The 16,857-nt window shown below is 56.3% G+C and overlaps 1 protein-coding gene across 1 annotated transcript; it reads left to right on the forward strand.

The window, feature by feature from the left end:
• The first annotated feature begins 1,681 nt into the window (after positions 1-1,681).
• Positions 1,682-14,641, forward strand: Rrp1 (ribosomal RNA processing 1). The gene is made up of 13 exons (XM_046438981.2): positions 1,682-1,907; positions 2,793-2,875; positions 3,677-3,734; positions 5,263-5,348; positions 6,887-6,948; positions 9,407-9,536; positions 9,617-9,681; positions 9,877-10,022; positions 11,206-11,282; positions 11,923-12,020; positions 12,281-12,300; positions 13,112-13,234; positions 14,164-14,641. Exons 1-13 carry the CDS (start codon positions 1,775-1,777, stop codon positions 14,328-14,330), a joined length of 1,248 nt encoding a protein of 415 aa, XP_046294937.1. The 5' UTR covers positions 1,682-1,774; the 3' UTR covers positions 14,331-14,641.
• Positions 14,642-16,857: the final 2,216 nt, after the last annotated feature.

Here is a 16,857-nt window from a genome sequence, read left to right on the forward strand (position 1 = left end):
ACAAAACAAAATATTTTATCTGACTGCTGCTCTTTGAAAGGCCTGCTTTTGGGGAGCCTGGATTTCGGGAGAGTTCCCACATTCTGAGAAGAGGGTATCATTGCCTAATCCATACAAACAATATGGCTTATGATGAATACCTGCTTTCCTGCTGGGAGTCTGACATTTTGGTATGTGCCAAGAAGTTGCTACGTGACTAGATCTTGATAAAACCCTTAGGCACTGGTCTCTAACAAGATTCCCTAGTTGGCAACATTTCACACAAGTTGTCACAACTCACTTCTGGGAGATCAGGAGCATCCCATGTGATTCCACCCAGAGGTCTCAAGTGGGCTCCCACCTGGCTGCCCCCCACTCCAAGCACCTTTTTTTCCCTTTGCAGATTTTGCTTTTCATCCTTCTGTGATAAATCACATGAACCTGAGCACTGAGCCCAGATGTCTTGTCCACCTCCCTACCTGACCTGGCCTGGCCCTCCTCTTCTACAATAGTCAGGCAAACTGTTTGACTTCTTTATTTTGGTGGGGGGCGGGGATACAAGGGATTAAACCCAAAGGCACTCTATCACTGAGCCACATCCCCAGCCCTTATTTTTTGAGACAGGGTCTCCCTAAGTTATGAGGACCTTGCTAAATCGCTGAGGCTGGTCTCAAACTTGTGATTCTCCTGCCTTAGCCCTCCCACGTCGCTGGGACTACAGGTGAGAACCACCATGCCTGGCAGTTTTCTTGCATTCTAGTGAATCTAGTGATCAGCTCCCCAGCCTGTCCATAGTGTAATGTCAGGAACTGAAAACTACTCAATGAGCGAGTAACAAGATGGCCCCAGGAAATGCTGATCTTTCATCTTGAGATCTGCAGAAGTGAAGAGCATCTTGTGACTAGGTGATTAGGATATGACGGGCCCTGAGCCTCAAAGCTCCGTTACTCACCTCCCACATAAACCACCCCTAAACCGGCCTCCTGGCAAGAGGGACTTCGGGCAGTCAGCTTCTCAAACAGACCCACCTTCCTGTCTGTTGATTGACCTGTGATGTGCTGAGCGGCCAGATTTAGGTCCCTAACCTGAGTCCAAGTGTCCGCTGGTCTTGTGAGTCCTCCTAGCAAATCGTGGAACCCGGCGTGGTCCTTGGCTCTGGACACTCGGGGTCCCCTGACACAGGGCCCTTTCGAGGTCAGCTGGGTCCCCTTTTACACAGTGTCACACCCAAGAGGTCCCACAGCCTTTCTGCGTCCACCAGCATCGCGTCTGCACCCACGTCTTCCCAACCTCCCCAGACGGCGCTCACGGCCCGTTCCGTGGCCCGGCTCCGCTCAAGCTTCCTAGGCGCCTCCGGCCCAGCTCAGGGCCCGCCGCCAGGTTGAGGCGCTGAAGAGCCCGACCCGTGGCCTGGAGCGGCGACGGCCCTTCCCGCTCTCCGCTCAGCGCTGAGGCGCCGGGCCTGGCAGAGCAAGCGACAGCCTCCGAGGGCTCCTCCGAGGGCTCCCTCGTGGGCCGCGGGGAGGGCGGCGCGCCACCTGCTCCCCGACCTCGCCGGCAGCCCACTTTCCCAGCCCCTTCGGGGCGACGGAGTGCGTCCTAGCGGCGTCGCGGGGGGCTGACGCAGGCGCGCGGCGTCGCGGGAGGATGACGACGGACGAGCGACGTCGCGGGAGGATGACGACAGACGAGCGACGTCGCGGGAGGGTGACGTGGCAACGTCACGGGAGCGCCGCAGCTGCGGTGTGGATTCGGATCTGGGCTCCGTCCCTCCTGCCTGTCGGCCGTAGTCGCCATGGTCTCGCAGACGCAGCTCCCGCCTGAGATCCAGCTGGCTCAGCGCCTGGCGGGGAACGAGCAGGTGACCCGAGACCGGGCGGTGCGGAAACTCCGGAAGTACATCGTCGCCAGGACCCAGCGGGCCACAGGTGGGCGGGGGCGACTAGAGCTGGGGCCGCGTGGGGCCTTCGCGGGGCCGGCGGCGCGTCCCCACCGCGTCGGGCTCCCGCCCCGCCCCGCCCCGGCCGCCTGGTGTAGTGGGACGGTGACACGAGGCTCCACGGCCACACTCTCCAGGCCCCGTCGGGTCTTCTCCTGTGGGTAACCCCCGGCAGAACGTGCGCTCCTGCTGCTCCAGCCTGCCATGTGCCACGCGGCTCATCCCTATCGGCTTGTGTAGCTGGTGGCGTGTCCACCTTTCCCTTGCCAGCCTCCACGAGGGCCAGCACACGCTTCTTGCTGAACCCTTCATCGTACCGCGGTTCTCCGGGCCTGTCCCACCCCTGCCACAGCTTCAGCACGCCTGTGCATCCTTAGAAATGCAGATTCTAGGGTCTCAGCGCAGATTCAGCGACCTGGCTTTAGGAAGCTCCACAGGGGACTCTGGTCCACACACTGCAGCCTTTGTCAACCTCGTTTGCCCTCCCTAGTGACCGAGTGAATTCTCTTTGAACGTTTGAGGCATAACACAGAGAAGCACAAAACTCCATGTAACACTCGGGGAATGACCACCAGTAAACTCACTTTTAGGGCCACCATCCACTCAGGAAGGGGTTAAATTCTGAATTTTGAATCTCAGGAATTCCAGGGTACCTGGTTTCTGCCTGTTGCGCCTCAATGTTTAGTGAGTACAGGAAGTTACCTGAGGAGGGTCCTACAGGGGCTGAACTGGAAGGATTGCTTGGGGAGGGGACAGACTACTCCAGTTACCTTTATAGCAGATAGGACTTTGGGCTAATCCAAACACTGGGTGACTGGCACTAAGAGGTTGGGGTGGAGGTTCGTTTAGTCTGAATGTCACTGTTCTGGCACAGGTAGTTTCACACATGACGAGCTGCTGAAGGTATGGAAAGGGCTGTTTTACTGCATGTGGATGCAAGACAAACCCCTCCTGCAGGTGAGTGCATGGGCAGGAAGCCCCAGAGTGTGGGAGGACAGGCGGGCATTGAGCATGGCTAGGGATGCTGGGTGAAGTTGTGTGCCCTCAGTGCTGTGTTCTATCTGGCAGGAGGGCAGGGTCTTTGATTAGAGTGGCTCTGGCTTGTACTAAGGACAGGCATGGTTTGCTGAGTCAAGTCCCACTGTGCCACTGACAGTGGCAGTGATGGCCAGGACATGGGTGAAATGTCCCATTGGGTTAAAAATTGAGGGCTGAAATAATGAAGTTCAGGGGATAGAACTAGGTCTTCTGAGGTAAGGATTTCTCCTACTGACCTTTTAGAACAGTGTTTTTCAAAGTGTTCTTTGCTCTTTAAAGTAACTTGGGTTGAAGGTGCTTATTTAAATGCTGAGTCTTAGCTCATATTCTGTACTTACTAAGCAACCTTCTCTCAGTTGAGGCTATGGGCTCTGCTGTCTTAGCATGGACACTGGGTGATGCCTAACGCAGAGGCAGGCAGATAGTTAGTGACTTCTAGGTCTTGGCCTCACCTCCTGCTGATAAGAGGTTCCCTGCTCTCTCTTTCCCCTTTTAACCAGCCCCTTCTTGTGCTTAGCCTTGGGCAGGAGGGTAGTGACTGCCACTGTCTGTGGTGGGGGTTCTTTTTCAGCTGGGGGAAATTACACAACTCAAGTCCACTACACTGAGACCCACTGCTCCTGGCTGTCTATAATGAGTCAGTGGATCTTTGTGTTGACTTGTTATTTTAAGAACACAGTGCTTCAGGGACTGAGGGTGTGTTTCTTATTTTTTGCACAGGAAGAACTAGGAAGGACAATCTCCCAGCTCGTCCATGCTTTTCAGACCACAGAGACACGTGAGTATGCTGCTGTAGTTAAGCCCACATGTAGATGCCAGAGTCACTGAGATTTAAGCCATCAGACACTGAAGTGTGTGGTCTGAAGTCTAGAGTGAGAATAAGCCAGCATCTGGGTGCTTGTCATGTGTGAAACATGGCTCTGAGTACTCAGGCTGCACCATCCACTTACCCAAATAGACTCAAGAGCAAATGAGGCTTGAGGTCCTGCATTTTAAAATTAAAATGAATTGACTAAGTTCTACCTGTTGTTTTGATATTCCTGCAGTGTATTTCTCTAGCTCTTCATTCTGTCCATGATGAGTAGTTCTCATCTTGCCTGCCCATCAGAACCATTTGGGCAGCCTGTGAAAATCCTGACCTCCAGTCCTTGTTCACCCCAGCTCCCGGGGCACAGCCTGGGCATTAGCATCTTAGGCCTCCCCACACTGCACTGAGGGCAGCCAGCTTTGAGAGTGTCCCTGACGGCAGCTGGAGTGGTACTCCTGGTGCTAGTTGCATGCACAGTGGGTTTAATTCCCTTGAGTTGAAGCCACCTACACTAGGGGTGCCCACCTGGCATCTAGGTTTGGGAGACGCTTTCGTTGTGTTGAGTAACTGGTGGAGTAGATCCATGCTCCCTGATTGTTTCTTCCTAAGCTCTTGCAGAACAGTTGCTGGGTTCAGCATAGCCCAAGTTGTCCGCCTGGCCTACCTCCTATGATTTAGTAAACCTGCCTGTGCCTGGGTGGTATCACCAGCCCTTTGCTCCTGCAGGGATTTTGTGGTGGGAGATAGTTGCCCTCCTTGTGTCTTAAGTCCAAGGCATGGGCAGGAATGGTCCCTGGGGACCCTCTCCTTGGCTTGCATACAGTGTCTTCTCCCTGTGTCTTCATGGTGTTGTCTGTGCGCGCGCACATATAGGCACCAGTCAGATTAGAATAGGGTCCACACTAGTGACCCTATTTCACCTTAATTTTAGTCTGTGAAGAAGACTCTGTGTCTTTGCCTTCACAGTGACATTCTGAAGTACTGGGGGTTAGGACTTCTGCATGTTAGTTTAGGAGAACGTAGTTCAACCCATAGTGTCCTGTGTCCGACACACTGTTATCATGTATAACGTAGGGTCATGCATTTTGTTGGGTTCACGGATTGAATACTGAGAAGCCTGTGTATGTACAGTTGACACTGCCTTGGTGACACTGTCTTTGGGTGTCAGGAGGTGTGCAGCCTGAGCCAATGTGGCAGCAGAGGAGCTGGGAGGACAAGGCCCGAGGGTTGCTTCTCTTGCCAGCCGCCTTGCTCTCTCCATGTGCCTTTCTTGGAGGATGTGGCTGTGGTTTGGGCTGACCTCTGGTCTCTGTGCCCGAGTTCCCTGTCTGCTCAGCAAACTTATCTAGTGTTACTTTTCTGCTCAACCTGCTGGGACTGAGAAACCCCAGAGGCTGCCCATGGGTGGCTTTCTGAGTGGGGGCTTTCTGTTCTCCCCTGCCCTCCCAGAGTGTCTGTGTCACTCTGTGACTCAGTGTTGACATGGCTCTTCCCCCAGAGCACCTGTTCCTGCAGACGTTCTGGCAGACCATGAACCGCGAGTGGGCCGGCATTGACAGACTGCGCCTGGACAAGTTCTACATGGTGAGGAGGGGGCAGTCACCCTTCCTGTCCCTGGCTGTGTGCTGAGGACCTTAGGCAGGGTGGCCCTGAGAGTATACTGGCTTAGAATTTTGCAGTGTTTGTCCCCATTTGGGAGGTTATTGAGTGGGTGAAGAACTGGATTCTAAAGACCCTGCATAGACTCTGGGTTCCGAGAAGGAGCTTGGCCACCTGGTGAGGCCGTGCAGTGGTTTCTGGCAGGGTGACACTGGTGGCACAGTCCCTCCCTCTTTACCCCCATGTTTCTTCCCGTCTGGGTCACTGGTTTGCCTTCAGAAACCAAGGAGCTGGGTGTTATTCACACATGTGCTGCTCTGGCCTCCCTCCCCCATGGAACCACAGCTTTGCACTGTGACGGGGGAGTAGTCCCCAGATGAAGGGACCTTGTCATTGTCTTGAAGCCAGTGAACCTAATGGGGATGCCCAGCAGGACAGTGTCTGGGCCTCGCCTAAGGTAGCTCAGCGGCCAGCTCAGCCTGGGCTGGCCTTCTATCGACAACACACGCATTGGTGCCTCACAGTGAGACAATGTGCAGAGCTCAGGAGGGCAGGAGGGTGGGCTCTGTGGCGCAGGTGGGCCTGGGCCAGCACTGCCTCTGCAGGACACAGCCGGGTGCCAGGGCACCTGTGTGAAGCCTCCACACCGAGATGCAGTTCTTTCACATGATGAATGCTGTTGTTTTCAAGGCCCATTTCCTGGGTCCTCATGTGACCAAGTTAGCAGCTCAGGGCTGACTCGGAGGCACTGTAGGGAGGCACCTGCCATAGTGTCCCAGGAACAGCATCCCAGCTGCTGGGGTGTGCTGTGCACAAAGGCAGTCTTAGCTTCCTTAGTCACTTTTTACCATGCCCTGGCACCTTATGGGCATCCTAAGGTGGGAGAATGACAAAAATGTTGAGCTGTGAGGGGCAGATGCTGAGCCTGGGCTTCTCTCAGAGCAGAGAGCATGTACCTGTGTCCCTGCTCTCTGTGGGAGTTTGGAGCCTTGGAGGGCTTGGGGAAGAGTGCTTGCCTCAGACCTGGCTTTGCCTCCTAGCGAGGGAGCTCCACCTCTCACTCCATTCTCGCTTCTGAAGTAGCCGTTAGGTCAGCCCTAGTCTGGGGACCCGACTTAGCTCTGTCTTAGCGTGACATCTCAGCTGTATGCAGAGCTGCGTTCTCTCAGGGTGTGGTGGCGCACGCCTGTAACCACAGCAGCTGGGGAGGCTAAGGCAGGAGGATCACGAGTTCAAAGCCAGCCTCAGTAACAGCGAGGTGCTAAGCAACTCAGTGAGATCCTGTCTAAATAAAATACAAAATAGGGCTGGGGATGTGGCTTAATGGTTGGGTGCCCCTGAATTCAGTCCCCGGTACCAAAAAAAAAAAAAAGATGAGGTATCCCCCGCACTCATCCCATCAGCTGCTCTCCAGCTGGCCACTTGCTGCAGCCCTCCCTTGGGAGCGCCTGGTGCATGGAGGGCAGGGCCGCAGTGAAGTCTGGCTTGTGTTCCTCTAACGCGAGTTTCCTTCTGTACCAAAGCTCATGCGGATGGTTCTGAATGAGTCCTTGAAGGCCGTGAGAACACGAGGATGGGAAGAAAAGTGAGTCCTCACGCCGAACCTGAGTCCTGGGGCCACTAAGGCTGGGGGAGGGAGTCCGAGTTTCTCGTGTAATTCTTTGTCATAAAGAGGTTCTGGAGTTCGTGTTGAAGGAGGCCCCCAGAGCTAGAAGTTAAAAGTGGTCTAGTGCCCATGGAAGTGCCATTGCTCTGAGCCAGAGCGGTCAGTCCTGAGAGTTAGAATGGAGTCTACTGGGCACACTGGACCGGCAGCTAAAGATGCCCTTTTTTGATAAAAAAAGAGACATTTTCAGCTCTGTTAGTGGTCACTGCTCCCTGTTCTAAATGTGTCCTACCCCTCCCTGCGTCCCACCTTCAGCAGTGGTACCTGGGGTCAGGTAGCCTTTCCTTCCCCACTGTGAGCTATTTTCTCTAGTCTCTGGCTTCCTTGGGCAGCAGTGGGCTTCCGCCCAGGAGTCCTGTGCTCTGCCTGGGTTCAGCTCCAAGTTTTTTAAATTAATAAAAATTACCTGGGCTGGGGATGTGGCTCAAGCGGGAGCGCACTCGCCTGGCATGCGTGCGGCCCGGGTTCGATCCTCAGCACCACATACAAAAAAAAGATGTCGTGTCCGCTGATAACTAAAAAATAAATATTAAAAAATTCTCTCTCTCTCTCCCTCTCTCTTAAAAAAAAAAATACCTATAATTTTTTGTAAGTATAAATGATACATGCACAATTTAAAGAACTCGGAGAACTACTATGATTTTTAATGTTTCTTTAGGTACTTGGGATTAGACCCAGGGCCTTATACATGCAAAGCATATGCTCTACTGCTGAACTACTTCCCATCCCTGAAAAGTCACTTTCACTTTTTATGGTTGCTTATGAATGCACCTGGAGTGATGGTGTCCGCCTGTGGTCTGTGACTCGGGAGGCTGAGGCTACCCTCAGCAATTTAGCAAGACCCTGTCTCACAAAGGCCTGGGGAGGGAGCCCAGTGGTGGAGCATCCCTGAGCTCCGTCTCCAGTATCCAGCGAAACACAGTACTGCAGGCATCTCTCTGCGGAGCACTCAACGTCTTACTGAGTGTTGGCCTCTGTCCGCCTTCTGCTGCTGCAAGGTTTTGTCTTTATTCTCCTTTTTGAATTTTTTTGGGTGAGTGGGGAGAGTGGATTAGAAGTGTATTTGGAGTTGACTTGTAATTAGAAAGTGTGCCCAAAGGAGCTGCTTTAAATCCACGAACCTGCCATTGCCCAGCTGTCAGAGGGCTGTTGGGACAGATGCAGCTGGAGGCCCAGGTTGTCCTAGCTCCTTGTCTTCAGAGTCACACAGTGAACAGGCCCTGGCCCCAGCCCACTTTCTCGCTTCATGAAGGAGATTCAGCAGGAGTTGGACAGTTCACTGAGTGCCTCGAGGTGTGAATTTCTGAGGGTGAGCCTGCACTCAGGCTGTAGCACCGGGTTTTGTGTGATTTTCATCCTTGAATTCCCAGTGAGGACTCTGTGAGAGCTGGTGGGTCATCCTGAAGGGACCGAGGGCCTAGGGGTGACTTTGTTGTGATTACCTTTTTTTGGTTCACAAGTTAGAAAAGTCGCTCCATCCTTGTGGTAACAGCCACTGGTTGCAGAGGGTATCCTGGGGAGCACTGGTAACCTCTTCCCTGGGCAGGCAGAGTGATGGCTTGGGCCTCGCCGCATCCCGTCCCAGTGCCCACAGGCAGACAGGTCTTTGTTTCTAGTGCATGAGGTGTCAGCAGGAGCCCAGCAGTGGCCTCCTGCCATGATGTCTTTCTCTTGGTTAGCACGGGTCTCACCTCCTTTCCTGTGAGTCTGGTGGAGTGTCACTTTTCCTTCCTTAGCCAGTTGTTCTGTGTTGGAATTGCCCAGGGGCTCTGGGCTCTGCACTATTGGGGGCTCTGCACTGTTAGCGCCCCTGGGGTTTTGGGTGTGTCTAGACTGCTAAAGGCTGTTTGCTCCCTGGGGATCTCTGATCTGAGGGTCCAGGGCCTCCCTGAGATCATTAGGCTCACATTTCAGGAAGAGCTACCACTTGCATGTGTTCTCAGCCTGCACTCCATGTGGCAGGGCTGAGAGGCCAGCAGGTGGCTTGCAGCCCACAGCCCTTCCTGGCCTCTGCCTTTCTCTCCACCTCTCCTCTGTCTTGATGCATATTCCTGAGTTGTACCCTGCAGGGACAGCAGAGAGGACCACTTGGCCAAGGTGGCATAGTGTCCTGCCTCAGCCTGGCCTTTCCCACTTGCATCTCGATTGTTGCAGAGGTTGCTGGGGCCCACATGCACACTGTTCCGGTGCTGGCCGTGGCCACGACACCCTTGATTGCCACCCTTCTTGCTACACAGACCACCTGTGGGTGCAGAGAGTGATGTGTTCCCGGTGGAGGTGCCCACCTGTGTGCATTCTTGCTGGAGCTTTTAGAGGGGACGGGGCACCAGTGGCGTGTGGCCCTTGTGGCTGCTGCTGTATTTGCCCTCTTACTCAGGCAGGTTGAGCAGCTTCTGGAGCTGCTGATCACCGAGATCCTGCACCCCAGCAGCCAGGCCCCCAACGGAGTGAAGAGCCACTTCATCGAGATCTTCCTGGAGGAGCTGACCAAAGTGGGAGCTAAAGAGGTGAGGCCAGTGTCGGTTGGGTGATGGAGCTCAGTGTGGCGCGTGCCGGGGACTGACCAGCTCCCCTTGCTTTCCCGCAGCTCACCGCAGATCAGAACCTGCGGTTCATTGAGCCCTTCTGCAAGATCGCTGCCTGCACTAAGGAGTAAGTGGCAGGTGGCTGGGGCCTGATCCTTCCTCACTTGCTTCTGGGTGAGACTGCCTTTGGGGATTGCTGCCCCTTTTGACAGTGTTTGGGCTCTGGAGGCTGCTGGCCATGGGGTGAGGTGGGAGGCTGCTCGGCCCTGCTTGTGGAGAGCTGAGTCCAGCAGGCTTTCTGGCTTCCGCTTCACCCTCTCAGCTCCCTGGTTTTGCATAACATTGCTCGGGGCATCTTTGAGACCATCGTGGAGCAGGCCCCATTTGCCATCGAGGACCTCATGAATGAAATGGATGCGCAGAACGGGGAGGATGAGGCGTCAGATGGTGACGGTGAATCTCTGGAAGGTGAGTGTGAATAGGACCTGCCATCCCATAGACTCTGCAGGTGAGGGTCACAGTATACTAAGGTGGGCTTCTGCCCTCCGGTGGCCTGTCCTGGACTGAGCCTGCGTGGCCTGCTGGGCCCCTGCTTCCGTTCCGGAGCTCCCTGGCAGCACAGTAGCCAGTGACCTTGGAGAGCACCAGGCACATGTCTCTGCTCTCCTTGCTTGCTGTGGCCTCCAGTGCGATCAGCACTGTCCAGCTGCTCAGCTCATCCCATGCTCCCCACTAATCCCCAGCCCAGCTCCCTGGAGGCCCTGCTGTGCCAGGCTACAGTGCTCCCTGGGGCCTGCCTGCACCCTGTCCACCTGTCACTCAGGCTGCCTGCCCTCCCCGTTTACAGTGCAGCCCCTGCTCTGCCTTATGCTGGGTTACTCCATGTTGGCTCACTCACGATGACAGCCATCAGCTGCTCTGTCGAGCTCCTGATTCCTGGCCCATGTCTCCCACTAGGACCTGGCGCTCTCTGTGTCCCTTGCACCTGGGTACCATGCTGGGTGTAGTCCCTGACTTCCTTAGGTGACTTGGGGTGCTCTGGCAGTAGCAGATCTAGCCTGCCTGCTTCCAGTCTTGCTGTAGGGGCTCTGTGTACCACGTGACATGTCCTGTTGGAAGGGCAGGTCACCCATGGCTTAGGACTCGGTGCCCATGCTGGTGAGCCCTTGGCCTTCCTGGGGTCAGCCCACACCCCTCTGTCCCCAGCACATCATCTGGGGACATCTGTGTGTGCCTTCCCTGGCCCCCCTTGCCCTTTTCTGTCATCCTGGAGTCTCCAGGCAGGTCCCTGAATCCTGCTTGTGGTGCACCAGAGCAGCCCACGGCCCTGCCGCTGTCACTCTCCACGTGTGCTGCCCCCACAGCTCTGTTGTCCTGTGCCTGCCTTCTGAAGTGAGCACCAGCAAACCCCTGAGCACCCAGCCTGGCACGGGGGCCTTGACTGAAGTGGTCTCCCATTGCCCCTGGTCCAGCCCTCTGGTTGGGTTGGCTGCCCTTTGACCTTGCTGTGGGACTTCACCACCAGCTTTGCTGCCTGAGGTCCGCCGAGGCCCATCTAGGAGACCGCCCAACAGCCACCTGCTGTCCTCCCCGTCCTGTGCCTGCTCTGTTCCCAGGGGCTTTGGATTTCACGAGGTCCTTTTCATTTTAGGCTCCATACGCAGGACTGACCTTGAGAAGGGCAAGGGGACAGGAGACGATGAGGACAGTGCTGGCCCTGTCCTCCAGGTAGGTATCTGGGCCTGGGGATGGTGAGCTTAGCCTTTGCTCTCCTGCTCTGCTGCTGACTCCAGAATGGAGGGTGATAGCTATGGACTTGGAGACTGACCTTCATGGAGGTCAGCTTTGGAGGAAGGACAGACGGCAGGCCTGCTTGCCTGCAAAGGGCAGGGCCATTGAGTGGGATTGGGGGTCACGTGTTGGGAGGGTGGGTGCAGAGGCCGGCCCCACAGCAGTCCTTTTGCCATGGACAAGTAGGCAGCCTTCCCAGACCTCCCCTGCTGGGTGGGGAGCTGGCTTCATGAGGGGACACATGCTGAGTGGTTGGCGTTGGGTTGCACTGGCAGCCAAAGCAGCGACCCGAGTTGGAATACAGTGCTTACTGCTGTAAGGTGAAGGAAAATTGGGCACTTTGAGCTAAGAGTAAGATTACTGTCACTTGCTACTTTTGCATCTGGTTGTGGCTGCTGGGAATTTAAGGTTGTGAGTGGGGCTAGCTTTGTAGCCCTCTAAATGTGCCGGGCAATGCCACTCTGGAGGTACGGAGACCCTGAGCCTATGCTGGTGTGGGCCAGTGGATTGCAGGGTCCACGTGCTGGACTGAGGTCTGCTTGGGAAGGGACTGACCTGGCCTCCCTTTTTGAAACAGTTTGACTACGAGGCTGTTGCTAACAGGCTGTTTGAAGTGGCCAGTCGGCAGAGCACTCCTTCTCAGAACAGGAAGCGCCTCTACAAAGTGATCCAGAAGTGAGTGTCTTTCAGGGCACCTGGCCTGTCCTTCTCCAGCCCTGGAGCTGCCTGTCTTAGCCCCACTGCCTCTGCTGACATTGTGCCCCCGGCACTGTCCCTGAAGCCACTCAGCCAGGCAGAGGACTTCAGAGCTCCCGTAGACAGGTGTCTCACCAAGGGCAGGGTGTCTTGGGCCCCTCAGCAGCTCTGGGTGTGTCCCCAGGACGCAGCTTTGGCATAACCAAGGCTGTGTGTGACAGTCTGTCTTGCTCTTGCAGGCTGCAGGACCTGGCTGGAGGTGAGTATTGGATTGGCTCCATGTGACCCCATCTTGGAGGCGTTCATCCCTATGGCCCTGTGGTGGTTCCCCGTGCTCCCTCATGGCTTGCGGGGCGGGGCAGGGCAGGGCAGGGCGGCAGGCTGAGGGTTTCTGCAGCCCTTGTTCTCTAGTGGTTAGTGATCCTCAGCCCCTGGTGGCTGTGAGACATGGTGCTGGTCCAGGGCTTTGGAGTGGCTGATGGTGGTGTTGCCACTTGGGCAGGGAGCTTCTCCATTCTGCAGCGTGTGGCGTAGGTGACCCAACAGGCCTCTCCTTGGGAGGGTTAGGCAGGATTTCAAAATGCAGCCAGTTGAAGTGTTTTACCTGGGTGCTTGCGTGCCCACCCCTGGGTTCTGACAGCAGTGTTGACTGTCCTGTTCTTCACTTATTTGCCTGTCAGTCCATCCTCTGTCCACGTGGTGGCCTTTCCCTGCTGGCATCAGGGGCTGAAGGCCAGCAGTTTTAGTGAAGTTCATGCAGTGAAGGGCATGAGTCACACACACTGGGTGGGCCTGTGCAGGGCGCAGCACCCACAGTGGTACAGAAGGGACCCTTGTGCCCCTCCACGGTACTGCTTGTTTGAGAAGTAGACCGGCCTCGATGTGATCTGAGAAGGGCTTCCCAGGTGCTGCTGTTCTGGGCGGGGACGGGTCAGGCTTCACACTGTCCATCTCAGCTGTGGGGTTGTTGCTCAGTACCTCATGCCTGGCAGTAGAACAGGCCGTGTCTTAAGGATGTGTGCGGCACATTTCAAGCCACTCTCAGTCTCCTGACTCACCCGGATTCTCAGGCACCTTCCCCGAGGACGACATCCCGGAAAAAACCTACAGGCATCTGCTCGAAGGGAGGCGGGAGCTCAAGATGAGGAGGCGCTCACTGAAGTCAAGGTCAAAGAACAAGAGGAGGACTGGAGGTGACTATTGACGTCCAAGTGGGTCACCTGCTGCCCTGTCCCTTGCCCCTGGTCACCTCTGATGTCTTTTCCTAAGTCTCCTCTTCAGACACAAGTGCCCGCTGGCTTCGAGTTCTGGGACGCCCTGCATGGTCGTGGTCTCAGGGCTTGACCCTGGGACTACTCTCCACCATCCCGCTTCCTTGCCTGAAGCACACTGGCTGTGGGAACTGCCCTGTCCACACCATGGTGCCTTTCTCTGGGCCGCCTACCTCTTTTTTTCCCATGTTCCCCTCCTCTTCCATGTCCTCTGGCAGTCCTTGAGTTTCACAGCTCTTGACCTTGTCAGGGTCATTTTTCCTCCCTGTCCCTCCCTGATGGCCACAGGATTGTGCTGGACAGGGCACCTTTGCTAAGGACTGACCTGCATCTGTGCCCTGTGGTAGGCTTGAGTGCCTGCTTGCCCTGGGGCGGGCAGTGCCCTGTGCCAGATATGGCGCTGCAGGGAGCTGAAGAACCCTCCCTGCCATCTGGATTGACCTGGCCTGGGCCGCCCACTGCTGTTGAGCCCCTTCCGTGTTGTCCCCACCTGGGCAGTGACTTCCCAGCAGCCTGCCCTCAGCTGGGCCCCAGCACCTGAGCCTACTGCACAGGTGTGCAACTTGAATCAAACTCAGGGCTTGGCAGCCGACCCTGAGCCAGGGTCGTCCCTCCTCTCCCTGCGCTGAGCCAGTCCCACCCCCTCCACGCCTTGCTCCAGGTCTGGGCCTCCTGATCCGTCCTCTTGACAACTGGTTTTTCTAGAGATGTGTCTCCAAGCTTGGCCCTCCCTGTCACGAGCACGGGTGACTGTGGAACATGCCATCTGTGCTGATGTGGGTCCCCTGGTGGGCTGTGGCTGCTGTGCCTGCAGGGGATTTGTTTTGGAAGAAGTGTGTTCCCTGTTTCAGCAGGGGAAGGCGAGGAGGAGGCCTCTAGTCCAGACCTGGGCTCAGGGACTGAGAGGAAGAGGAGCCGGAAGAGGGTCAGCCCCAGCGTTGCACGTGCAGAGTCTGGTGGCCAGAGCGGGGTCCACAAGAGGAGGAAGAAGAGGCCGTCGCTGAAGAGCAGGAAATGACGTGGCCAGGCCAGGATGGGTGGCCGCTGAGCTTGCTGTGGCTTTCCTTGTCTGCAGCTGAGGTGGCTGAGGGGCAGGAGCCTGGCCCGTTGCCATGGCCTCTGAGTGCCCACGGCTCCTGAACCGTGGGCACTCAGGGAAGAAGCAGGGGGTGGGGGGAGTGGGGGCCCTTCATTTTGTGCCAGCCTCAGAAAATGCACCTGTGTGTGGTGGCCTTGAGCCAAAGTTCAGACTTTGGGGACTCGGAGCGCCTGTCTCAGCCTGGCCTGCACCACTGGGGTCCATGAAATAAAACACTGTACAGTCCTTTCCACAGCTGTGCTCCTTCTGGGGCATCAGGGTAGACACTGAAGCAACAGGTGGGGCTCCTGAGCACTGTTTGCATTTTATATCCATTTTTGTGGGGAAACAGTCTACCAGTTTTCAGAACCTGGTGAGAGCTGCCAGAGTGTTGGCAGTGCCCAGCTGGACAGGGCTCCAAGACTCCGCCCCGGCACTCGCCAGCCTCACCGGGAGCCGGGGTTTCACGCAGCTCTTGTTGATTGGCATATCCATGGCAGGAAAATCTGGCTCCTGGCATTCTGGTGGGCCTGGAGACCACAGCTGTGGCAGGAGGCCTGGGTATGCCACACGTGTCCCCACCTGGGCACTCAGCCCCCTTCTGTCCTGCCCAGTGGGTTCCTGGGGCTGGGGTCGGCTGGGAAGCAAGTTGGAGGCTATGGGGAGGGCAAAGCCATCTGTCACCTCCTACCCCATGGGTGGAGGGGTGCCTTAATGTAGGGGAGAGGTGTTTAAGACTTGGCCTGCTTGGTTGTGGGCTGCAGGATGAACTCTGCAGGGCAGGTATTGGTGGAGCCAACTGCTGGGGCTAGAGGCAGTGTGCCCACTTGCTCAGGGACAGGGTTTTTTGTTGTTTTTAAACTAAAGGCCATCATGGTGGGTCATCTGCCCCACAGCATGGTGGGTCATCTGCCAAGAATCTGCTGAATTCAATGTTTACCTCATCCAGAAGCCCTTCCACAGGCAAGCCTGGGCGTCCGAGCAGAGCTTGGGTGCCAGGGCCTGGCGGCACGTGACGTAAACCATTGCATCTGCACCTGGCACCTGCCCGTCTCCCTGCTCACGGAGGGTGCCTGGCTGACACCCAGGGTTTCTCTGTTCTTTTGTGCTCTCCCGCCAACTCCCTTACTTGTAGGTGTTCCTGGAGCCAAGGTTGCTCTGCCCCTGGCTTTACGGTTCCCTTCCTGCTGGGTGCCCTCACCCCACTTGGTGGCCACCCCTCTTGCCCCTTTTGACTCCTATGTGTGTTGCCCCACTGCATGAACCCAGTAATCCCCGTGGGCTCTGGTGTCCATGTGAAGACCCTCCTCACCCAGGCTGGTGGCTGAGAACCCCCCAGCACAGCCTGCTCCCCTTGGCCCTGTCTACGGACCTGTACGCAAGTGTGGGGGTACCTGGCCATCAGGTCTCCTGGGTACTCTCTTGCCCTGTGCCTCTGCTGGGTCAGGGCTCCCCACAGCATTTGAAGCCCGTAAGAACATGTAAGAAACAGCTCGTGGTGAACTCCCTGATCAAAAACCAGTTGCCTCTAGTCTCAGTGACCTTGCCCATTAGGGAAACAGCATTTCCCACAGTTCCTTTGTCCTGGGCAGCTTGCACACCTGTCTGCATGCACAAGTGGTAGGCGCCCAGCTACAGGGTGCACACACCAGAGGGTCACTGTGGGGACTGTCCTACAAGTGCAGCTGGTGGGCAGAGGTGCTCCGTGGTGGGTGTGGTGAGGGCCTGCCAGGGCCCCCTAGCCTCTCATTTATTTCTTACCGTTCTCATTCCCATGTGGGGATAGAGCCCAGGAGTGCTTAACCGCTGAGTCACATCCCGGCCCTTTCTGTGCTTTGTTTAGAGACGTGGACCCTCCTGTCTCAGCCTCCCAAGCCTCTATGGTTCTCTGTGGTCCTTTTAAGACTGGTTCCCCACCTTAAAAAATGTTGAGCTGTAATTCAGCCCAGCACTCGGCCTCTGCAGCCCATCTTGGAGCAATTTATCACCTCAAAAAGAACCTCCAGTGCCATGCCCACTTGTCCTCCAGCAGACGGGGCAGAAAGCCTGGGTGGGCCCTGCTGCAGAAGGCCCTGCCGAGGCAGAGATGGGTTGTAGGTCACAGGGCAGGGACGTTCACTTAGGCTTCCTGGAGTAACTAAATGGTGAGGACATTCTGTGGCTCAGGGACTTGCAGACTTCAAGGAGCAAGCACGCCGTTGCGCTGCCACACTGTTCAGATGTGACATTCTGGGAGGCCGAGCAGTAGCTCCAGGGCTGTAAGGCTAGCAGGGCCATCTCGGGGCCATCTCAGGGACACCGCGTCCCTCCGGTACATGTCGGTGCAAACAGACAAGGGGCCCAGCTGCAGCCTGATGACTGGAAGCTGCAAAGGGTGGCTCAGGGCAGTCCAGGCCACCAGAGTGACTCCATTCCATGGCTGGTTCTGGTGGAGAATGACAGTTTTGGCTCACAAGCCGTTGCCTTG

Source organism: Marmota monax, unplaced genomic scaffold (genome assembly GCF_021218885.2).
Source record: "Marmota monax isolate L192 unplaced genomic scaffold, Marmota_monax_Labrador192_F-V1.1 WCK01_AAM20220418_F8-fsc00125, whole genome shotgun sequence".
NCBI classification, from domain to species: Eukaryota; Metazoa; Chordata; class Mammalia; order Rodentia; family Sciuridae; genus Marmota; species Marmota monax.